Here is a 25,672-nt window from a genome sequence, read left to right as displayed (position 1 = left end):
GATGTTTTAGGGATGTTATGACCAGTTGAGGATGGGCAAATCACCTTTATTTCCACCTCTCAGGTTGGCTGCAAAAAAGGTACTCGATTGAGGGTATCAGCAAAATAGAAATGGAGAAGTTGTTTCTTCTTATGAGAGAATTTTGTAAGCAACTAACAATCTGGGAATTCCCATTTAGAACAGAGATGCGTCAACATTTCCCTTTGAGGGTTGTGAACATTTGAAATTCTTCATGAAAAGATGGTGGAAGCAGATTCCTTGCATGTTTTTAAGGATGACATAGATAAATTCTTGTTAAAGCAAAGAAGTGAAATATGTTTTCGGGGTAGGTGAGGCTGCAGATTTAAGGCTAATATCAGATCAGCCACGATCCTATTAAAAGGCAGAACAGGCTCAAGGAGCTGAATGGCCTACATCTGAACCTAATGCATATGTTTGTATGTTTTCCCAGTGCATAGCTATACCTTTCTCCAACTAAGAGATAGAAAAAAGAATTACCTCCAAAAGTAAAGAGCCAATCACAAGGTTTACTGAGTTGAAAAAAAAGTGCAAATTCATTATTTGCTAACAGTGAGACAATAATAAAAATGCAGTATCACATTTAGTGCTTTTGTGCCTTTGAAGTAGGGCCTCACCCACAGATACATAGTTAAGAGTGGTTAATGACCTGTAAAAGAGGAAGTTAAAAAAATGTACCATCTAATGTCCTTTGAGTGTCCTTGATGTGTAAGGGTTTAACCTGAGACCACTCTTGGTTGGTTGAGTTCTAGTCAGTAGCAAATATTTATTTATCTTAAGAAGAAGAGAAAGAGAGTCCTTTCTGCCTTGTATGCATTCTGAAGTGTAAAGTCTATCTTTTCTGCTTCTGCCATGGAGAGAGCTCCTTGAAATAGTTTGTATATCCCATTTGTTATATTTGTGTCCAGGCTTGGTAACTTTATTTCATCTCTATCATGTGACGATTTTCTGTATTTCAATGATTTTCATGATGATGAAAATCAGATAGGAAGTGAAGACATTTTCATGCCTCCTTGTTTGGAATTGACTGGTTTCATTGCCTTTAGATAAAACATTAATTTTAGTTCAGGTGTGTCTTTTGTGTGTGATCTGTCTTGGTTTCATGAAACTGTACAAAACTATGTGGATCAGATGAATCCTGTAGCCAATTCAAATCTGTGTTCTTGACCCCTTACTAAAATTATTTCAGTCTGTGAATGTTCCTGATATTAAGTCAGATAATGGAATTCATAAATCAGTCTTCCGTGTTTTATATCCTTGTGACAGGGACTGCTTAGTCTAATCTTGTTCCTTCACTCCTAGTTCGTTAAATCCTGCAGCAATACATTATTTTCTGCTCCCAAGGAATAATTACAAATTAACAACAAGTTGAATTTATATAGTACCTTTGGTGTCGACAACATTACAAGACATCTCAGAGGCACAATCAAAAATATGGACAACAAGCTGAATTAAAAACATTAGTATCTCTGGAGCCTTCCAAATCTACTCCTTCCTATTATAGGCTGCTATAATAGCTATGATAATATGCTCAATTTATGCAACTGATTTCAGATTGAAAGTATTTTAATAGAGTGAATCTTTTAAGAATGTGTTTAAAGAAACCTGTATTACTACTAGTGCAAAGTGTACCTGTTACCCATTGGCCATGCATAGTAATCATCAAAATACTGTAATGTAGGTCCAAATTAAACACAGTCCATGAAGGACCATGGACCTACCTCACCATTAGCAAGAGACAATTGTTTATATAGCTAGAGTGGCATTTCTACACACATATGATGAAGTAAAGAAGAAGCTCTCCATGAACTACCATGGATAATACACAAATTGAACTCATTTTTGGTGTTGTTCTGCTCTGTGTTTTGGCCATCTAGTTAATTGAACTAACCACCAAGTTGCAACAAACAATATGAGAAACAAAACACTGTACAATAAATCATGAGGTCGTTGGATCATTGCTCTTTTGATGACCTGATGGGATCAGTTTGGTTCTTTCTGACTGGTTTCCAGATTCTGAACATCTGCCACAACAATTCAACCTCAGCTGAACCTTCTTTGTTTGTCTATTCTTCCTTTAAGATGACAGCAGGGCATTACAGCAGCATTATGCCTTGACTTCTAGGCCCAAGCAGTAAGTCTACAATTAGACATTCATAAGTCCTGGCTCCCTTGTTTACAGACACTGGTAAACAACAGCTACAGCATGTTACCATGCTGCCTTTGTTTCCTCAAAAGAAACAAATTGAAATGAATATATTATTGTGACCTTTAATTAAATTAGCCAATATATTTCAACTACTTGTGACAATCCTGTAAATGCTAATATCCTATTTACAGGAGTACTTTTGGGACCAAAGAGAGAGAAAGCACTGGCTCACATCTTGTCTTTGTTCCCTAAAATGCAAATGTGTTGAATCAGTGACTGTTTTACATTCACATAAAAGAGAAAAAAAATTATCCAGAATAATTAATGAACCCTGAGGCAATTGAACATTTCCAAACACAGACCCAATAGAAAGCAGTTTTCATCATTCATGTATCGTAAGCTATTCAGTGAAAGAAGATTAAAATATAAATCAGCTTCAATCTTCCATATCCATAGGGAACAACATGAAAAAGATCTGAGGAATTTTTAAATAAATAATAATCCTCAAACTCGTTTTCTCGTTTTTGAATTTAACGTCCAAATATGGCCCAGAGACACCATTAAAGCATTTTTTTGTTTTTTTTTTACTTTTGAACATTTTGAATTCTTAGTAACTTAAAAATAAAATACAGCACACGAGTCCTGTGAAGTTTTGCAGTTTAATAAAGACAAGTTGGCTTCAAAGAAGGGTGATGGGGGCATCCTGGCAAGTGAATTTGTATCACTTTGTAGTACAAAATGGTCAACCTAATTCAAATGTTTTTCTGAAGACATCAATGAGAATTCCAGTAAATTGGGCAGGGGCCTTATTTAAATGGAACAAACAAATATAGATGCTATTCATTCAACACCTTGTCAATTGGATTAAGGAATTTTCTACTCTGCCGAATGACCTGCAGATTAGTTCAGATTGCAGAGCTGTGGGCAATCTGAATAATCAACAGCAGCATTATTGTTATTTCTGGCTCCACAGAAGTAAAACGTTTAAATGTTTTTCTGGTAGGCTGAGTTGCTTGGTAGCTGCCATATTTTTCCCCACTTGTGAGTCTTGTGCTTTGCTGATCATTTTATTGCCCTCCCTGGTTGCCCTTGAGAAGGTGATGGTAGTTGCCTTCATGAACCACCGCATCCTGTATACTGTAGCTCCACCCACAATGCTGTTACGAAAGGAGTTTCAGGACTTTGACCCAACTACACCAAAGGAACGGTGACACATTTCCAAGTCAGGATGATCAGTGGTTTGGAGCAGAAGGTGGTAGTGTTCCGATGCATCTGCTGCTGTTGGCCTTCTAGATAGAAGTGGTCGCGGGATTGCAAATTACTATCTAAGAATCTTTGGTGAATTTCTGCAGTGCATTTTTCTGATAGTACACGCTGTTACTATTGTGTGTCAGTAGTGGACGTTTGAGGAGGTGGTAACAGTCAAGTAGCAGCTGGCTTGAAAATCATCCTGCTCTTGTTGCATTTGACGTGGTTAGCACTGCTGCCTCATAACACCTTGGACCTAGGTTCAGTTCTAGCCTCCGGCAACTGTCAGTGTGGAGTTTGCACATTCTCCCCGTGTCTGCGTGGGTTTCCTCTGGGTGCTCCGGTTTCCTCCCACAGTCCAAAGATGTGCAGGTTAGGTGAATTGGCCATGTTAAATTGCCCATAGTGTTCAGGGATGTATGGGTTAGGCGCACTAGTGAGGGGTAAATGTAGAGTAATGGAGTGGGGGAATGGGTCTGGGTGGGTTACTCTTCAGAGGGTTGGTGTGGACTTATTGGGCCAGAGGGCCTGTTTCCATACTGTAGGGGTTCTATGATTCTATGATGAACTGCTTCAGTATCTGAGGAATCAGAGTAGGCCTATGACACTATCCTGAGGAACTCCTGCAGAGATGTTCTCAAACTGAGATGGTAGACCTCCAACAACCAAATATGCTGTTTGAGACTCTAAACAGTGGAGAGTTAGTAACCTGTCATCTTTGAATTCTAAAGTTGAATTCAGGTTGAAGTCACAATCCAGAGTTTGAGCAAAGTATCAAGACTTACAAACCAATGTGTTAGTGCAAATGTGGTCCTGTGTTAGAAGTGCCATCTTTTGAATGAATTGTTTAAACACAGTCTCTATCGACTGCTTGGCAGTTGTGAAATATCTGATCACCACTTTAAAATAGAGCAGAAAAGCTATCCCTGTTTTCCTGGCAAATAATTAACATTCAATCAATGTCACTTTAAAAAAATATTTTGAATGGAATCTTTCCAGGCTCTCAACAACATGGGCTGAGAACTTGGGAAAATCAGGCCCTTCCTGATGTTGACACCAAGGAGTTGCATTTTCCAACCAACTCCTGGATGTTAACTTGAGATTCTCACCAGTGAGTGGCGGATTAACATGAATTATCACACATCACTTCCATGACTACCTAATCTCACCTCATTCGCATGCAGAATCCAATTCTGTAACCTGTCTGGTAGAAACTGGGTACTGAGAATTCCTGATGTAAAACTCAGAGCAACTTGGTGACTCCAGTTTGCCACTTGTTCCTCTGGATCTACCCCTTGTCCAACAGTCAGCTCCATCGGCAGTGCCCACATGAACTTCACACATCCATGGAGATTAGCATCTGACACCCACCAGCCTCACTGCATCATCATGGCACTGCATCATCCGATCCATTTTCAGTATATGCCTTCACTTTAATGCTGCACCTTCGAATGCACTGGCCCCTCTTGTTACAGGGTTACTACAAAGACACAGGGATAGGCACTCATCTCATGGATTGGTCCAAGCAGCAGGTCAGAGTCCTTGTTTGCTCTCTTGCACACACTTGCTTTAGGCCTAACTAGTTGCTTACAGCATCTCTGCTGAGCCTTGCCAGTTTGTACATGAGCCGACAATCAGACCTTAAAGACTTAGAATGCTTCTGTGTTGTCATGTTGTTCAGCACAGAAACAAAGCCAGGACCCTTGTCATGGTTGTCAGCACTGATCAGTCAAGGGTGTTGACATGTTGCTGTACAGCCCAGAGTTGTGTCAGTCTCAGACCTCTGGCATGTACTGGCAGACTGCATAGCAAACACACTGCATGTGCATCAACCAAATGCTTCAGCCAAGGGTGAGTGTTGTCAGTCAGGGGGTTCTGGAACACTCAGTAAAAGGCAGCATCTGCTCACAATTCACGGGCTTAGACACAGTCAGTCATTCTCTTAGGGCAGTCATTGTATGTGAGGCTCTGTCTCACTACGTCCAGGGAGTGGGCCACGATCAGTCTGGCAGATCCAGTGTGAGCAGTCAGAGAATTCACAGATCATCAGTCAGGAATCTGTATGAACAATGTTCCAGGAGAACAGATTTGACAGGAAAGAAATTTCTGTGCCATGAAATGCCAGGGGCACCCAGGAGTCAAAGAAGTTGATCCTGCATGCACGGCTAAGTACAAAATGAACTATTGTAGTAAGACTTTTCTAATAGGACAAAATATAAGTTTACACTAGGGATATGACACAGACTACCAAAGAGATAGAAAGGGCTTGAGAACTGGATAGTTATTTTAATAGGAGATTCTGATCATCCAAATGTATAGTGGGAAAAATCTAGTTTGGAACTAGAGAGGGTCATTTTCACTGTAGGCATGGACAAAGAGCTGGTTGTCCATTATAAACCCCATCACTTCTCGTTCTTCATAGGTTTCAAAGAAGATCAAACAAAGCCCCCAAGGAAAGCCAATGCTGCCACTTTGCCACAATCAACACAAGTTCATGTAATGCACAACAGGTTCCTGACAATATATCAAGCATCTTGGAGTACAGTAGGCACTTTGAAAATCATGAATACTCACAAACCATAAGTTGGATTTATAATACTATAACAATCAAATTCAAACCAAATGAAGTTAGAGTTCCTTAACAACACTTGAATAAAAGGCCAAATGAAGCACATTTAAAGATATGCTGAACATTGAGCATCCATGCACTACTAAAACAAGTTACTCTGATGGATTGAACGTAAGTAGGTTACTAAACAATTAGGTATAAACTAAGGAGGGAAGTTGATATCTCTAAATCTTGCAAGGGAAGGGGAAAGGAGATTATTGAAATATAGGAAAATGCAGAAATATGATAATAGATTGATCAAAGAGGATAAAAGAGGTACCATCACAGTAAAAAGAAATTCATGTACTTCAAAAACAAGAGGAAAGGTATAGATAGATCAAAAACTTCAGATGAGCTCCGAGGAAGAATGGTAAATATTCTGAAGGGTACCTTTCTGTCCAAGTATTTGCAAAAAAAACATAGTTAAAAATCAATGAATGATATAAATGAGATCAAATCTTAGGCAGATTACAAGACCTTAAGGCAAATGAGGCACAGCTGGCAATTATTCCAGAATGTTGAAAGAAAGTAGAAAGACACCTTATGAGCCAGTGACAACTGTAGGAGACCATGATCCCTGGGTAGTATCAGTCATTTTAAAATTGACTAACATGCTTCATAAAATGCCCAGAATAGACATGGGTAAACAATGAAGGTCAATCATCTTGCATCTGTTCTGTGTAAGCCAATCAATTGACGATCGGTTTTAACAACATTTATGTAAGGATTTAGGGTGTAGGTTTGCTCGCTGAGCTGTAGATTTGATATCCAGATGTTTCATTACCTGGCTAGGTAACATCATCAGTGGCAACCTCCAAGTGAAGCGAGGCTGTTGTCTCCTGCTTTCTATTTATATCTTACTCCTGGATGGGGTTCCTGGGGTTTGTGGTGATGTCATTTCCTGTTCGTTTTCTGAGGGGTTGATAGGTGTAAGGACCTTAGTGTAGAAAAATGCCCCAAAGTACTTTGAACAGGTATAAGAGACAAAGTCACACTGAGTAAATGAGAGAGAAATTAGGAAGGGTGATCAAAAGTTTGTGATAAATTGTGGGTCTTAATGGTGGCAAAGGAGAATGAACTGGGGAGACAGTGAAATTTAGAGAGAGTATTCAAAAAGGTGAAACATGACCACCAAAGACAAAATGGTTACAAGGCTATTGCTAGGGTTGGAGGGTTGAGCTGTAGGGAGAGGTTGAATATGCTAGGGCTGTTTCCCTGGAGTGACAGAGGCTTATGAGGTAAATAAAATCAAGAGGGGCATAGATAGAAAGAACTTTTCCTCTGGAGTAGGGGAGTCTAAAACTAGAGGGCATAGTTATAAGGTGAAAGGGGAAAGATTTAAAAGGGACCTAAAGAGCAACTTTTTCATGCAGAGAATGGTGCGTGTATGGAATGAGCTGCCAGAGGAAGTGATGGAGGCTGGTACAATTACAACATTTAAAAGGCATCTGGATGGGTGTATGAGTAAGGGTTTAGAGGGATTTGGGCCAAATGCTGGCAAATGGGATTAGATTAATTTAGGATATCTAGTCAGCATGTACGAGTTCCGTGCTGTACATCTTTTTGACTCTATGATCAAGATAAGGTTTCCCATGCGAGACTGATTAGCAAGGTTGGATCTCATGGAATACAGGGAGAACTAGCCATTTGGATACAGAACTGACTCAAAGGTAGAAGACAGAGGGTGGTGGTGGAAGGTTGTTTTTCAGACTGGAGGCCTGTGACCAGTGGAGTGCCACAAGGATCGGTGCTGGGTCCACTACTTTTCGTCATTTATATAAATGATTTGGATGTGAGCACAAGAGGTACAGTTAATAAGTTTGCAGATGACATCAAAATTGGAGGTGTAGTGGACAGCGAAGAAGGTTACTTCAGATTACAACAGGATCTTGACCAGTTAGGCCAATGGGCTGAGAAGTGGCAGATGGAATTTAATTTGGATAAATGCGAGGTGCTGCATTTTGGGAAAGCAAATCTTAGCAGGTCTTATACACTTAAGACTTAAGGTCCGAGGGAGTGTTGCTGAACAAAGAGACCTTGGAGTGCAAGTTCATAGTTCCTTGAAAGTGGAATCGCAGGTGGATAGGATAGTGAATGGTATGCTTTCCTTTATTGGTTAGAGTATTGAGTACAGGAGTTGGGACGTCACGTTGTGGCTGTACAGGATATTGGTTAGGCCACTGTTGGAATATTGTGTGCAATTCTGGTCTCCTTCCTATCGGAAAGATGTTGTGAAACTTGTACGAGTTCAGAAACGATTTACAAGGATGTTGCCAGGGTTGGAGGATTTGAGCTATAGGGAGAGGCTGAATGGGCTGGGGCTGTTTTCCCTGGAGTGTCGGACGCTGAGGGGTGACCATATAGACGTTTATAAAATTATGAGGGGCATAACTGCACCTTCTGAAAGTTAAGAGTGACTGCAGACACCCAGTGTCTGATTGAGGATCCAGACATTGTGGAGAGAGGGGTCACTAAAGATCACATCGCTGCCTTAGACAAAGTCTCTTCCCTGGGATGGGGGAGTCCAGAACTAGGCGGCATAGGTTAAGGGTGAGAGAGGAAAGATATAGAAGAGACCTAAGGAGCAGAGGGAGGTACGTGTATGAACGAGCTACCAGAGGAAGTGGTAGAGGCTGGTACAATTTCAACATTTAAAAGGCATTTGGATGGGTTTATGAATAGGAAAGGTTTAGAGGGATATGGGCCGTGTGCTGGTAGGTGGGACTAGATTGGGTTGGAATATCTGGTCGGCATGGACGGGTTGAACTGAAGGGTCTGTTTCTGTGCTGTACATCTGTATGACTCTAAGTGCACACAAAGCTTTGGCCACAACAGCAGGGAGCTCAGTGGAATGTGTTGTTTGGTTGGATGAGATGGTTGAAATTCAAGGCTGCAAATGTTAAATTTGATGAGTATTTCAGAGGTAAGTTATATTACACCATTGCAAATGAGCTGTTACAGAGATCATGTGGAAGTTAGGTAGGAGTGATTTGAGGATGATCAGTACAATAATAGCTCAATACACAGCAAGCTGCATGGATTCACAAGGTAAGATAATGTCTCAGCAAACTGTTATGGTGGAATTTTATATGGAGCTGAGTGATACAATAAAGCGACAAGTGGCAAAGTTCATTTCACCATGGTCATGATCACAAGCAGCAAGACAAGATTTTCACCAAGCAGTGGTGAGACACTAATGATTGATTATTCAATGTATTGTTAACGCCATAACTTACCTCATTCATATTTGCACTCCCATCTGGCCAAACTCACGAAACAGGATAGCTGCCAGGAAAACTGGACAAGAAAACCAAAGGATTTACTTGGAGGATTCAGCTCACTGCTTTCTCTGAACAATCTCAAAGCTGCAACTGAGCCACAGCCTGGGCATTATACATGGGCACCAACCCATATTCATTCCTCCTCCATGGACATTGGCATGTGTCACCCCATCATGAATAATAATAGTATGCTTGAAATACCTGCACCATATAAAAGAGTGGTGCAAAACATCTATTTAACTCCTGTGCCATTTCCTTGTTCCACATAACTGCCTGTCCAAATACATTTCCTGAGGAGCTTATATTCACTTTGATCTCTCTCTTTTTATGTATTGAACAAAAGCTCTTATTGTCAGTTTTGATATTCCTCACTAGTTTGCCCTGGTAGTTTATTTTCTCTGTCTTTGTTACCTTTTTAGTCCTCCTTTCTGAATTCATCGCAGTCTTTGAGGTGATCACTGACTTTCATCTCCTTTATGCTTTCTCTTTCAACTTTACACTCTCCTTAACTTCCTTGATTTGCCATGGTTGGTTTATCACTCTTCGAATCTTTCCACCTTACTGGGATGGATTGTTGCTGAGAATCATGAATTACCTCCTAAAATGTCTGCCATGGCTTGCTTACTGTCATTCCCGCTAATCTAACCACCCAGTTCATTTTACCTAACTCTATCCTCGTTTCATTGTAATTTCCTTTATTTAAGTAAAATTAAGTTGTTTCCTCCCCAAGTTTTCACACTTTCAGACTGAATATTAAATTCCATCATGGTGTTATATTCACGACTACGTAGGGGATTTTAAAATCTGAGGTCATTTTTAAAACCTGATTCATTAATCATTATGAGATCCAGGATAGCTTGCTGTTTGGCTGAATCCACGTGTTGATCTAGGAAACTATCCATAATGCATTCAATGAATTTGTTGTCATGTCTACCCTTTCCAATTTGCTTAACACAATCAACAAGTCTCCCAAAAATATTGCTCCATTTTTACATGCTCCTCTTGTTTGTTGATTTATAGCCTTTTCCTGAGAGTGCATATTTGCGGTCTGTACATTGCTGCTGCCAATGTGTTCTATCACTAGTTGTATTTTACCTTTGCCCAAATGCACTCTATATCATGCAAGTCTAGATCACCTCACAATTGTTCCCATTTCTTATTAGTAATGTTGTTCTACCATCTTTTCCAGCTTTCCTGTGTTTCCCAAAGATCAAATAATCCTAAAACCAAAAGAGAAATGCTGGAAAATCTCAGCAGGTCTGGCAGCATCTGTAAGGAGAGAAAAGAGCTGACGTTTCGAGTCTAACTTACCCTTTGTCAAAGCTTTGACAAAGGGTCAGTTAGACTAGAAATGTCTGCTCTTTTCTCTCCTTACAGATGCTGCCAGACCTGTTGAGATTTTCCAGCATTTTCTCTTTTGGTTTCAGATTCCAGCATCCGCAGTAATTTGCTTTTATCAAATAATCCTAAATGTTAAATTCCTAGTTTTGATCTCCCTGTAACAGTGTTTCTGTAATGGTGCTGCAATCATATTCACTTACCTCAATTTGTGCCATCAGGTCACCTTTACATTAAAATAGAAAGCCTTGAAGTTTGTTCTGTTATCGATTTTTTTCTCCACGTTTATAGTTCCTTGGTACAATGGCATTCACGCACTCTGTCCCTTTATATTGTTTTTTGGTGACAATCAATCCTATCACTAGCCTGCAGTCCTACCTTGATTTTATACTTTTCCGGGCAACTGAACACCTAACAATTTACTTCAAAGCTTTGTCTCCAGCATTAGGTATATGATTCCAGGATTCTGGTCCCAGCATGATTCAAGTGAAGCCCATCCCATTGGAATAGATCCTTCCTTCCCCAGTACTAGTGCCAATGTCCCGCAAATGTCTCCCTCACCAATGTATATTTACCTCTTTAATCTTGTCGACCCTGTGCCAACCAGTTAATTGTTCAGATGGCAATCCAGAGATTACTATCCTTTTCATTCTGCTTTTTAATGTAGTCCATAGCTGCTCATATTGCTTTGCTGGAACCTCTTTCCACCTATATCATTGGTACCTACATGAACTACGACAGCTAATCCTTTCGCCTCCCACTCCAAGTTCCTCTGTTACCCAGATGGGATATCCTGAAGCCAGGCACCAGGCAGGGAACATAGTCTTTGGGACTCTTGATCCTGGTCACAGAGAACGTTGTCCATTCCCCTGACTGTACTATCCCTGATTACAACCACATTTTTCTTTCTCTCCCTCTTGAATGGCTATGGTCAGTTTTCTCATCCTCCCACTCATCCTTCTGCTGCTCTCCAGACAAGGTCACGAATCTCAAACTTGTTGGACAATCCCAATAGCTGAGGCTCCTTCAGCACTACCTTCTGGATCCCTCTACCTGCCTCAGAGTCACATTTTCCTGTGCCAACCACTGATCAAATTTGAGGTAGTTAATCTAATCAATTCTGAACTTGAGCTCTTTAAGCAAAGGACACTTACTGCAGATGTGGTCACTGTGCATCACAGTGGGGTCCACCAGCTCCCACACAGGTACATCAGATTGTCTGGTTCTGTATCCCTTTTATTTACTTAATTTGTTCTTAATTTCCTTCTAGTCTTCTAGTTTGCCATGTATGAATATTTCTCCTGTTTACCTTCAACCTGAAAGTTAACTATAGTAGATAGTCAAAGTAGCAGCTATTACCAACCAGTGCAATTATGGTTTGTGTGATGTTTCTATTTGCATTATGCTAGGCCCAAGATCCTGGGCCTCAATTTATCCTGTTAATAAACACCTTACAAATTATTAACCAAAAATGCAAGCAAATTCCCACACTGTTGTAAAATCCCAGAGCTATATACTGACTTGGGCTGTGTCTCACTCTGGACGTGATCTCTCTTTCCTGGCTGTGCGAAGCTTACAGATTGTGCAATTTCAACAAACCCTCTCTTGGGTAGAACTGAGGTGAACAGAGATGACTGACACTAGTTAAACTTCAAAAGTAACCAACACCTAATGAGGACTTATTCAGGCTTCAGGTGATTGACTGATAACTGTCCCTCAGTCACGTGAGTTAGCTATCTTGTTAATATTTTAACTAGACTACTGAATTTTAAGCTTTTAAAATGGAGAAGGAAAGATTCACCGGTTCTATTCCCACACTGCTCCTAAATCCCTTAAATATATATTCATTCAGACTATGTCTCATTCCAGATGTGATCCCTCCTTCCTGACCATGTGATGCCTGCCTCCAGTTCTCCAAATCATCAGCATAGTTATAATAAAGACTGTTAGGTCCGCCAGTCTTCATCCCTCAACTCCACACTTGCCCTCCATGTCATCTTCATGAATCCTCATATTTCCCCATGCCCCTTCATTGCCACCTTCTCAGTATTCAGGAGAGCAGGCCACTGGAACCATCTAGTGATGAAAAAGAAAATAAACTTCTAACAATCTAAGTGAGCTCTTAATTCGAACACTTGAAATTTGAAAGAAGAATCTCATTTACTGAGTCCATACAGAAAAATTAAATCTCAAGTAATCATTATTTTGCAAAAGCAGCTAAACGTTTATTCACTGTCTACATCAAAGACATCATTTAATAACTTTCTAAAATTGCCCAACAAAATATGAACTCAGTTTCCTGTTGAGATAAGTGGTTTGAAGCTTTTGAAACTCAGCCAAACATATGTCATAGGCATAGTTGTAATAAGAACTCTTAGGAAATATAAACAATGAAGCCTATTAATACTGTAGGAAGAAATAGCTAATGTTATTTCTGAGCTACACTCAATGATATGTCAATCAGTGTACTCCAGCGGTGGGTGCCTACTTTTACACTTTAATTGAAAGTTGCAATTTGTTTTTTTTTTAACATTTTTAATGGATTTAAATCATTTCAGATCATATCATTCCAACAAGTGTTAGGTCTACCCTGGACAAGCAATTGTCCCTCCTCCATAAACTCTCAGCCTTCATGCTATGCATTAGTCCCTTGGAACAGCCTAAAGAGAATCTGTCTGAAGGGCCTGTTCCTGTGCTGCACTTATTCTAACCCAACACCAATTCCAAGTGGCCTAGAATATATGGATTTCCCACCTGTGCAATTCATGCCTACCCTCCTTCCTCCTTATGGCATAAATGGGGATCATCCATGGTAAATATATGGTTTAAGCATTTTTTTAGAAGAGTTGTATAAGAGTGGCAAAAATCTTCAATGAGTTTCTAAGGCTTAGTGTTGAAATCATAACAATTTCTAACTTGTGGAATGAGCTGAATTCAGAATCCTAAGTGGCTAAATTTGTACACCATGACAAATAAAGGAGTGCAGTGCAACTGAGGGAAGCAGCTTAAAAAGCACAGAATGAATTGAATGAAAATAGGAGGAGCAAAGGCTGATGCAATTTAATACAGGCAGTTGCAAAGTACATGTGGCATTGTGTCTTTTATTCTTAACTATGTTAAAGATTTTGGAAGTGCCAAAGATTAAAGGTGAAAACAACTTTTGTCTTTAATGCTGAACATGTCCAACTATTAATGCAGACTAGCAATCAATAAAACCAATAGAAGGTTGAGCTAAAGTAAAACAAAGAACTGCAGCTGCTGCAGATCTGAAATAAAAGCAGAAGTTGCTGAAGAAACTCAGCAGGTCTGGCAGCATCTGTAGATAGAAAGCAGTTTTATCATTTCGAGTAGCGACTTGCTTTCAGAACTGTTGAAATATCTAAGGCTAGGTAAGGGCACCATGAGCCACACCACATCTGGACAGCTTCTCATTGTGAAGGCATAAGAAGCTCAGGCAAGTGTTCACAACGATCAAGAAGATGCTGATGCTTGATGTAAAGGGAAAGCCGATAGACATGTGGACAATTCAGCCTGGAAATTGTATATGAAGGAAGCAGGAGAAGGGGATTAGACTGAATGATTCATGTAGAGTGGAAGTTTGATACCTTTTTTTGCTGCTGCAACATTCTATACTTCAGTTGATAGAAGTGTCACATTGGGAGGTGCTCCATAGTGTGTGTGATATGTTCTACTTTCACACTCAATGTAGAGATCTGTATTACAGAATCAACCATTTTAAAACACTACCTGCTGATTTATTTTTTGCTGATATTTCAACATGATGGATTGACCGATAGCCCTTTTTATTTAGGAAGAGCATGTCTGTAAGAAGCCACTGAATGAAGAAGTCCATGCTAGCTCTTGTGTTCAGTAGTAGTGTTAATGGAAAATGCAGTGATATTTTCATCCACTTTGCAGTTGTGAGCACCTTTCATTCAGGACATTTCTGCTTAGTCCAAGAAATGCCTTATGCAGTTCAAAGCAAGTATTATCACAGGGGCCCTGTAGCATGCTTCAGGGTTCATTGCCAGTATCTTCCAACTGCTGTGCACCTCCTGTTGCCTGACTGATTTAAGTACGTCAAGTTCCTGATTGAATTTTTGATGGTATATATTGTGATTTCATTTTGCCTACACACTGCCCATGTTTAATGCTGGTATTTGTCATTAAAAGTGGCATGTGAACATTGTTTCCACTATTGCAGCCCTCATTATGAGGTTAATTGGCTGTTAGTCACTCTGTAAACATTAGCAACACTCATTAGCGCTCAGTGGAAACTCTGTGCAAGTGATAAATACACCACTTATGTACATACAAAATCTCAGAGTTAAATCAGCCCAAACTTACTGCATGTAGGAGAATTCAGGCTAAACCATCTAGATGAATATAGTCACTTTGTTTTCACTGTTATTTAGTTTATAATATTTCTTTTACAAATAATTTATGATAATAAATTACAGATAATTTATAACAGTTGCTCAGTTCATGAATGCATTCCCAACTGCAGTAGTGAACCACAGTGGTCAATTTGATTCAGATGTAACAATAATAAGGATACTGCAATGTGACCCAGTACAACTTGGTAAAGGGAGGTGGGTAAGTCAACTCTGGCTCCTACTTAAAATTACTCTCCAGCAAGTCCTCTCAAAAATAAGTATATGTGAGTGTCAGATAGCGGAAAACTGCATTTCCTCTCAAATGATTTCTTCAGTTGAATAACCTGCAAATACTCATTGTCAGAGCTTGCTTATGCAGAACGGTAACTTTATCTAAACACCAGAGGTCAGCACAGACCCACAGAATCTATAAACTAGGAGCAGTTTTAGGCCACTCAGACCCTGAGCCTGCTCTGCCATTCAATAAGTTCACGATTGATCTGATTACTCCACATTCCTGCATATCTCCGTGAGCCTTTCACCCCCCCCTCACTTATCAAAAAATCATCTACCTCTATCTTAAAAATATTCCAAGACTCTGCTTCCACCTCCTTTTTGAGGAAGAAAGTTCCAAATACTTGTCACCTTTAGTGAGAAATACAACCTCCCCATTTCTGTCTTAGTTGGACGATCCCTTATTTTTAAACAGTAACTCCTAGTTCTAGATTCTTCCACAAGCAGAAGCATTCCCTCCACATCCACCTTGTCACGATCCATTAGTATCTTATATGTTTCAATCAAGTTGTCTTTTACACTGCTAAGGTCTAATAGACACAGGCCTAACCTATCCAGCCTTTCCCCATCAGGCACCCTGCCTATTTGAATGACTTCTCTGAACTGCTTCCAATACACTTACGTCCTTCCTTCAACAAGGAGACCAATACTGTAGACAGTACTCTAGATGTCTTCTCATCAATGCCCTATATAACTATATAACTGGGGCGGCACAGTGGCTCAGTAGTTAGCACTGTTAGCTCACAGCACCAGGGACCCGGGTTCAATTTCTAGCCTCAGGTGACTATGGAGTTTGCACATTTTCCCCGTGTCTGTGTGGGTTTCCTCCGGGTGCTCCGGTTTCCTCCCACAGTCCAAGGATGTGCAGGTTAGGTGAATTGGCCATGCTAAATTGCCCATAGTATTCAGAGATGCGTATGTTAGGTGCATTAGTTGGGGGGTAAATATTGGGTAGAGGGAATAGGTCTGGGTAGGATACTCTTTGGAGGGTTGGTGTGAACTTATTGGGCCGAAGGGTCTGTGTCTACACTGTATGGATTCTATTCTAATAACTTTAATGATTAATTCAAATTAAATAATTCTATTAGCTTCCCTTAGTTTCTATACCTGCATACAAGCCATTTGTAGTTCATGCAATCGGACATCCAGATCCCTCTCTGCATCTCAGCGCTTTGTAGTCTCTCACCATGTAGGTAATGTGTTTTTTTTTATTCTTCTGGGCAAAATGAACAATTTCACATTTTACCACATTCTTCATTTACCAAATCTTTGCATACTCACTTAATCTAACTCTATCTCTGTGTAGCCTCCTTATGACCTTTTAACAACCTGCCGACCCTACTGTCTGTATCATCAACTTTAGCGACCATATCTTCAGCCCCTTCAACCAAGTCTTTTAGATGAATTTTAAAATGTTGAGATCCCAGCACTGATCCCTGTGACACACCACTCATTACATCGTGCATATCAGAAAAAGACCACATTTATGCCTACTCTCTGCTTCCTGTTAGCATGACAATCATCTATTTGTGTCAATTTATTACCTCATCCAACATGTTTTTATTTTCCACAACTCTTAAATATACTCAACATGGTTGAGTATATTTAAGTGTTAAAATTCATCCAATAGATTTGCACATAGATTTTTCTTTGCCTGTTCTTTAGTTAAGACTGACGTAGAGTTTACATTCTTGTCTCATTCTGTTTCTGATATTGCCTCATGGATCAAACCTGGCAACAGCTTTAACCAAATCAACTTCAAAGTCAAAGAGTTCATGATTCCACAAATGAGAGGTCTACCGTCTCATAAGATATATGTCCGCTGGCCTTAGCTGTAATGTTCTCGTTTCTGGGACAAATTTCCTAGTCTGCGCTCATACCCTATGTTTATATTTCATTGCCATTCTGAAGGAATTGGGCATTGCTGAAATTGTCAAGTATTTTATGAGAATCTAAACTAGAGTTTGAGCTCCCTGTTCTGCCGGCGTACTCCCCTTCAGGATGAATTTCAGACACACTGACACATTTTTCCATTCTCTTTGATTCCACACAAATTCCAACCCATTTCCCTGGTTTTGTGATCATTCAGTATTCAGTTTTGGTCTCCTAGCAGGATGCAGTAACCTACCAGATTTTATGTTGTTCATATTTCCTGAGGTCCCAATGATCTGGATCTTGGAAAGATAGCAATGTTCAGGTCAGTGATGAGTAATTGTGGTGTCCACAGGGATACCTAAGACTTGGCCTTGGCCTGGAATAACAAGAATTTGACAAACACATGAAATACCTTAGATTTTCAAAGTTGACTGTTCTCAGTTTGTCTCTACGCTTTCTCTCCTGAGCACCTTTTGAGCATCACATCTGGAATAACTGACCCATCTATGACCCTGATTGCATTCATAGACAGGAGCAAGGCCCCGGTACACTGGGATTGTGACTGCAGTGCATTGACTACAGCAATCAGATCAGGACATCATAGCCCTGTTATTCATATTCCTTTTTGATTTTTTACCAATATCCAGATGTAAAAATGATGTATAATCAGTTCTTATTTACTTACTTTGATGACCACTGCTATGTCCTCAAGTTACATGACTAATTTGCTTCTTTCACATACACATGAAATAATATCAGTTACGAAATATCAGCTATTACTTATCCTCAATTTCTATCTTGAACAGTGAATAGATTGTGCTGGACAAATACAGCAAAATAGTTCCAAATAAGCAAATTGCTATAAAAATAAAGAAACCTAACAAAATAAATATGCAAGTCTTTTTGCTAAGTTCTTGTAACACAGAAATTGCAACTTGAATTTCACCTTTGAAAATGTAGCATGTATTTATCCAGTGGCTTTCACCTCAGTATGATTATCTTTCTCTTTACTTTAGGGACACAACATTTTTGCCAACCTTTCATCCAAAGACTACAGCAATTTGATGCAGCTGCTAAAACAAGCTATCCTATCTACTGACCTCACGCTTTATTTTGAGTAAGTTTTTCCATTACAGATTAAATGCAACACAAATATTCCATATAGGTTAATTATAATGCATGTTATTAATGTGCTACTATTTAGTGATTGTACCATTTTGCCGGTTTGATAGCCAGCTGTAAAGTTAGTAGCACTCTTGCCTGTCAGTCAGATGGTTCAGATCTTATTTCATCACATAATCTGGGCAAGCACTTCAACAAAATACAGATTGCAGTATTTGAAATGCTATCTTTTGGATAGGATCTTAAACTGAGACTCGACTCAGGGGGCTATGAATTATCTCCTGCTATTATCTTTTAATATCACTCGAGCATTCAATCTATTATTCCCCTCTCTGCACCATCATATTTCTCCCATGTAATAAGTGATTGATTTTCAAAAATAATCCATTGGTTTTAGAGTAATTTGCAAAGTGATAAGGTGTGGTATCAGCACAAGTTATTTCTTCATTCTTTGTGTGTGTTTTGTGACTTGTAAATTTGGACGTGTACAAAGTGGACCTATAGAAAGGTGAGAACCACTGGAACCACTCAACGCTCTATCAGTACCTATAACAATGCACAAACTCCCACAGAGAATTGGTGTCAAGGTGATTTGCATTGAAATTTGTTTCTCAAGCTAAATTTTAACAGTTATTTGAAAGCTTAGAATTCATTGAATTAAAGGTACTGAGGAGATTAGCAAGTTATTTGACCAAGTTTATTGCTGTACTATGTATGAACTTTATCAGATGCACTGATTATAATAGGCTGGTTAAATTTGGTCTGTATTACTGGTCATTTGTATTTTTAGTATGTTAAAGTAAGCATTTTAAAACCCGTTTCATTTAATCAAATAATTAGCAGATTGCTCATATATCAATATTTATTGCTGACTGAAGCTAATTAGATGCCAGCAGTTATATGGCATAGTCAGTTGTTGGTTTGTTGGAATGTGCTAATTTCCCTGAGTGTAGTATATCAACCGTGTATAGAATTGTAATGTTACATTGCTATCCAATACAGATACAGTAAAACATTTCCTTTATCTCATTTAAATGCAGGCAGCGCACAAAATTCTTTGAGTATGTAATGTCTGGGGAACTAAACTGGTGTCTTGAGAAGCACAGAGAAATGTTGAGGTAACTTAGGATTCTGAAATTGTTTTGTCTTTTGTTCATACAGTATGTGATTGCAATACTTTAATAAAATCTAAGCAATATGTCACTGTTGAACACAATTTTGTTTGATTTCTTCCTTGAAAGGCACCATATAAATGCAAGTTGTGTGTGTTGGTTCCACATCAAATGGTGCATTTGCCAGCAGGGGGATCAATGGAGAGACAGAATCCTATTATCCAGTTTCAGTAGGAACTTAATCAATTATAATTGTGAATAAAATGAACACTAAACCCAATCTGAAAACTTATGATGTCATTTACAATGCCTGAACATTAGGGTATTTCGAATTTGAAGAGATGCATCCATTTTTAGTAATTATTACAGCACATTTGCTCAATCAAGTCATGATACAAATGCTGTTCCATGAATATTTTGAATTTGGTCTATGTGTGTCATGGACATCTCCATCTTGATGGCCCTTATGGTCAACTTATTGAATGCCTGTCTAGTTGAATAAGTGACGCTGGTGGATGACTGTTAGGTTAACTAGTGAGCGGCAGGGAACACTATTTCCTGCAGTTGTTACCAACATTGCTGACTCTATCAGTTCCAAGGATTTATGTTGCTTTAGTGGGTTCTTTATGAGAATAGAAAACAAGTATCCATCAATAGTTCTCAAATAATTCAGTGAAAGAGTTCTTTTGACATCGATAAGCTATTTGAGTTTCATGCTGAGGGTACGTGATAACATTGGAACCACTCAATTACTTTAATGGTGATTGTTTCCCACCTATTATCATGTTTGTCATCTATGGAAAACTACAGGCGTTTTCAAAAAAAAAAGAAATTCTGGATGATAGTCAAGGTTGCTAAGAAACAAAATTAAGAATTATTTGCATGCTGTAATGTTCATTACATTATTTGGGAAATTCACTTGTGCAACCTGGTGCACAGTTTTTACTCGTGCCTTGCTCCCTGGATTCATCAACCAGCCATGCAGTGTATCCAAGAGGCAGCTAACTATAGCAACAGTAAAGTAACAGGATTCAGAAATAGTAGTTCAGTTGAACAGAAAATGTAATAAGAAATTCCAGAGGGGAGGGGAAAAAGGTACATTGTTCCAATAGAAAGGAGCAAATAAATTATAATAAAGCATTTAAAATGTTTTTGTAATGATCAAGCTCAAATTGTTCCAGCATTTCTTACAGGCACATTCAATTTCATTTGTCATGAGTAGCCATGAGATGACTACTGCATTTTATTTTGACAACATCAGATCTATGCTGATGACAGCGTGTGATTTAGGCGCAGTTACAAAACCTTGGCAGATCTCGCGGCAGGTGAGTACCAGAAGCCTTTCCCCATTATGATGTGGCATAAAAAGTGTAAGAAAGATGTTGTATTAATAGATTTAAAGTCATACATTGATTTTCAGTTTTCCTTTGATATTCTCAAGTTCCCTTGTTGCTTAAAAGTGGCTTCAGAATATAAAAATAGAAATTGCTGGAGAAATACAGCAAGTCTAGCAGCACTTGTAGAGAGAAAGCAGAGTTAACTTTTAAGATCTGGTTCTGAACAATGGTCACTGGACTCAAAACATTAACTCTGCTTTCTCTCCACAGGTGCTGTCAGACCAGCTGAGTTTCTCCAGCAATTTCTGTTTTCTTTTCAATTCCTAGCATCTGAATTCTTGGGTTTTTTTAACCTTCAGAATATCAATATCGAATTGGACAACATTGGACACTATGTGCCAAGAAAGTGACATGCATAAATTATGGAAGGAAAATGTTATATTTGAGTAGGAGTTCAACAATAATTGAGTTTAGCCCCAATTGTATACTGTTTGCAATATTGACAATTTATCATGGGCTGTTGTGCTGTAAGTACATTTTGCTCCTGCTGCAAAAGCTAATATTCTGGATAAGTTCTTATACTTGTGCAGTTACAAATGTTTTTTTTAATAAATGGTCTCTCAAATGTGGTGTGATCACTGTTATAGTGCAAATCTGCATTTTTTTTTTGTGCAACTAATGTTAGTTAACACTGCTTCACTGCTTTAATAAAGCAATATCGAAATTCCTCTCTTCCTCCCATGATTTGACCATGCACATAATGATGCCGACATTTGCAAAATGAAGGGATAAAATGTCCAGAAAGAGGCTGTTGTCCTCAATAAAGCAAATCTCCAGGAATCCATGAGTTTGCTCTGCTTTTGGAACGTGTACATTTATCATGTTATTTAAAGAATCTCAGGAACAAGATGAATGACCCAGATAAAGCTAAACTTTAAAACTTATATTTCAAGACTATTAATTCCCAACTAAGTATAAAAGCAACAAATGCAAATTAAATTTGAATATTAAATTGGGCTCTGATGAAAGTGCAATGTTTCACGCAGTGACAAAAAGTTTGCTCTTACTGCTGCAATGGTATACACATTAACCACTTTGGAACATCTTTTCTGAGATTGCCAAAGATTGTATATACAGCCTGAGCTCTTCCAGGAACCAACCCTGTTATGTTCTATGATATTTCAGGATTTTCATAGTGCCTTCGGCGTAAGCAATAAGCACCCACTCAACATCATGATGTGGACTTCAAGTACAAAAAATGTCCTAAGTTAATTACTGCACCCTGTAAATTAGATAAAGAAAAGTAATTGCTCTTTGAGATATTGCACCTAATCTCATTCAGGGTGACAGAAAAATGATTTATTCTTTTTGTGAATTATGAAGCAATCGGTTTAACTATACCAGAACCTATTTACATATGCAACATTGCACAGTCCTATTTACACGACTAGTGATTTCTGTGTGATAAGGTATTGATTTTCAAATGTTGCTCTTTATTAAAGGGAAATTATTATTGTCACAAGAAGGCATAAAGAACCTCACCACAATTTCATCACGAGTAACATGATGGCATTTTTGGAAGAGTTCAGCATAAATCACAGCCCTATGCTGTACGTTTGACAAACATGCATAACCATTGCGAGAAAACTGAGAGATTGGTTATATTTGCTTGTGTCTGCCAAAGTGACTATTAAGAACATGTGTTCTATGCACTGTTTTTTTTAAAAATAGTCCTACTTCATCACTAAAGCTTTGGGTCTATGACAACTGCCCGTCCTGAAGATCTGTAGCTCTTAAACAATTGAAGTTCCAGTTTCAATTCTGTCTCTGTGCCAGATATAGAAAAATTATACATGTAGTAGAATCCACAAACGACTGGACAAAACATAGGTCACTACTAATCTTATATTTCCTGGCCAGAAAAGGCAGGTAACATCGCATGGAGTGAGATAGTGTGTATGAACTTGGTTTGTTATTTTTAAACCATTATGTGGGTCTAGTCAATCTGAAATCAGTCCAAATAAATTTCTAGAGCATTTGCATTTATGTATTGTAGGTAGCTGAATTGGTAACCAGTGAATTCTTTGAACAAGGGGACAGAGAGAGGGTCGAACTGAAGCTAACACCAGCTGTAAGTATTACATTTTAAATTCAGGGTTTTTTTAAAGATAAACCTTGACTTTGGTTTTCTGTTGTCTCCAATCACTCATTCTATCAATGTCACACATTAATGTATCTGCAGACTTGCAACATTGATTTATGTTTCTCAAAATAATTAAAAATTGGTTGTATAATAATGACCCCAAATCTGTTTTTTTTTAAGGTTTTCAATAAATGCTTCACTTATTCTCCGTGGGGGATTTTGGGCTGAGTTTGACCAAAAATTGGTTGTGCCAATTTCAGGGAGTTTCACGGAGGGTTTTTCTCTGTGAGCTCTCGTGAGTTACCTCACACAGTTTTCCACTGCTCATCTCATTATGTATGCTCTATACTGCTATGATGCCAAACTTGCACTTGCCAGAGGTTTAAGTACTTATCACTGCCAGAATCTTGGGTGGTGCCATGTTTAAACCTGCTCAACCCCAGGCAAGAGAGGTGTACATCATTAAAGTCAAGAAGCAGGCAGAAGAACAGAAGATGTGTTTGTCAGTGGCATTCAGGAAACTAACTTGAAGGCTGACCAGCAACACTATCTGCACCATGCTACCTGAGATATGCGATCACCTGGTTGCCTCTGTGGATAGGTTGGAGGCTGTTATGAAGATGCAGGTTGAACACACTCTGTCTGGTGGATATATACACAGATTTACAGTCTATCATTCTACTCACTCCTACTCAGCAGAGGCAAAAGCACAGGCAAGTCCCCTAGAAGTCTCAGGACTCTCCAGGGGAACCTGGCCTCTCCAATCCTGCCTGAAATCCAGTGAATTTTATTATAAATAAGTTACTGCATTTATGAATAAATGTTAATTTTTCATCATGTGAGTGACAGTCATTTTAGCTGCAGCTACAGGAATGAAGATTGAGATGCTAGCCATTCTTCAGGCCATGCAATATTCTAATCCTGCCTGAATAACCGCTATCCTTTCCATAGTGACCATACTAACATGAAATTTCATGATGGCTGAACGAGAAAGCATCAGATGTTGTGAAGGCTTCCATCAACTTGTAACCTTACCTTTTGTTAAACAACAGGATGAACGTGAAAACTTCAACTGATGCACTGCATTTACAACTTGGATTACACAGGGGATGCTCTCTGCAAATCCCAGAAGTTTACAGTCAGTGAAAGAAGTTGTATGAAGTTCACAGTGAAATGCTGTGATGCTTAAGCTGATGCTGCTGCACAGTAGGATTCTGAAGGAGCAGTTCGTCTCGAGAACATTTCTCATGGTCTTAATCAATACAATCCCAAATCCTCGTTGACCATCCCGTAGCATTGTGATTCCTTCAATTGTCTGGAGCACCGAACCCAAGCGTGACTCAATTGAATAGTACTGCAATGAAACCCCAGACGTGACCTGCATGAGAAGCTGATGTGGAGGACACTTCTTATGGCCTTTGTCAGCCCCAGTGGAAGGACGGTGTGGAATTGCTGATACTCTAGACATTATGACATATTGCAACTGCTCCTGTAAACAGGGTATTGCCATACTGCCATTGCCTGTCTCTCAAATGCATGGCATTCCATTAAAGATGAGTGTCTGTGCCAATCCTGAATCATGAGTACACCAGTAGCTGGCAACTTCATGTTAGGAGGCTGCTCCAAATGCACTAGAGGTTAATGATGATCCTGAACACATTCTGCAGGCTCTGGAACCTCAGAAGGCAATTGTGATTGTTGAAACTAAGGTGAATATTTACAGCTCGTCCGACATTACTTGTGCTTCACAGCGATAGTAGGATTCATTTGTAATGGTGAATGAAATTGTCAAGATTGCTTGTGGTCAGTATTTTTAGTCAACAGGGTAAGTTGGTGGATGAGGTCCAAATACAGAGCTATATGAAAACAGATTTCTTGAACATGAATTGTATGAGTGTCTATTTAATGCAATTGTCTCTTGAAGGGCTTCGCATCACACAAAAGTAGACTGCGTCATCAGAGAGAGAATAAAAATGTACTCTTCCCATTCTAAGTGCGGTAGAAGCCATTTTCTATTTTGATGTAGTATTTGCATGAGGATGGAAGGGAACAAAGGAAGTATTATACAGAGGGTATTGCAGGCTCAACCTCTCAGTCTTGGTGACCTCTTAAAACTTCATGTTCCTTTCAGCATTACCATCCCTGTCAACCTCTTTGACTTTGATCTTCCTGATGTTCCCACCCAACTCTTCTATTGAACTATTAATCTCCTCATTTTATCCCCCAGGCCCCAGGAATACAACTCAGTATGCCGAACGTTGTTATGCACTGTCTCCTCACACAACCCCCTCCCTCATTGAAGGCAAGACGGTGGTTGAAAACCATCGATAACCAAATACACCCTCAGCAATGCCCCTTATAATGTAATGCTCTTATCATCTTCACCCTTTTATATGTTGAGCTGCCCTTAGAATGTGTTTTGAAATGTTGTGGTCAGCTGACCAAGATAGAAGCTCAAAGGATCAACTGGTAAGTTGGAACCATCAAGTACACATTCTGACTTTCTTGGCAGGAATTGTTGCTATCAAGGGCAGAGCCTTTCTAGGTTCTCCATAATGTGGACCATAACAAGGTAAGTGATAGAATTGGACAGAATGTTCAATGAGGCCCTTCTTGACATCAAGTTCAACTCACTGCATCTTGCAAAATATTCTCAAACAACATGGCAAGATTCTGCACTCCAGTGATGGACCTTGGCTGCGCACAGGTAACTTGCATTGTAAAGCAGCAGCAAGGACACCGTGCGCTCAGGGACATCTGCCCAGCTCATC

At 39.2% G+C, this 25,672-nt stretch overlaps 1 protein-coding gene across 2 annotated transcripts in view; it reads left to right on the top strand.

The window, feature by feature from the left end:
• The window catches only part of LOC122549709 (dual 3',5'-cyclic-AMP and -GMP phosphodiesterase 11A-like), a 306,454-nt gene that overhangs the window by 254,863 nt on the left and 25,919 nt on the right, over positions 1 to 25,672 (top strand). For both annotated transcript variants that reach the window (XM_087986987.1, XM_043689585.2), the window contains exons 15-18: positions 18,204 to 18,304; positions 19,350 to 19,427; positions 20,683 to 20,746; positions 22,815 to 22,889. In XM_087986987.1, the coding sequence (XP_087843113.1) occupies positions 18,204 to 18,304; positions 19,350 to 19,427; positions 20,683 to 20,746; positions 22,815 to 22,889 (318 nt within the window). The remainder of the gene's footprint in view (positions 1 to 18,203; positions 18,305 to 19,349; positions 19,428 to 20,682; positions 20,747 to 22,814; positions 22,890 to 25,672) is intronic.

Source organism: Chiloscyllium plagiosum, unplaced genomic scaffold, assembly GCF_037043375.1.
Source record: "Chiloscyllium plagiosum isolate Xiang-an unplaced genomic scaffold, Cpla_swu_hap1 HiC_scaffold_5, whole genome shotgun sequence".
NCBI classification, from domain to species: Eukaryota; Metazoa; Chordata; class Chondrichthyes; order Orectolobiformes; family Hemiscylliidae; genus Chiloscyllium; species Chiloscyllium plagiosum.
Note: the sequence above shows the minus strand (reverse complement) of the source record. Positions and strands in the feature narration are given on the sequence as shown.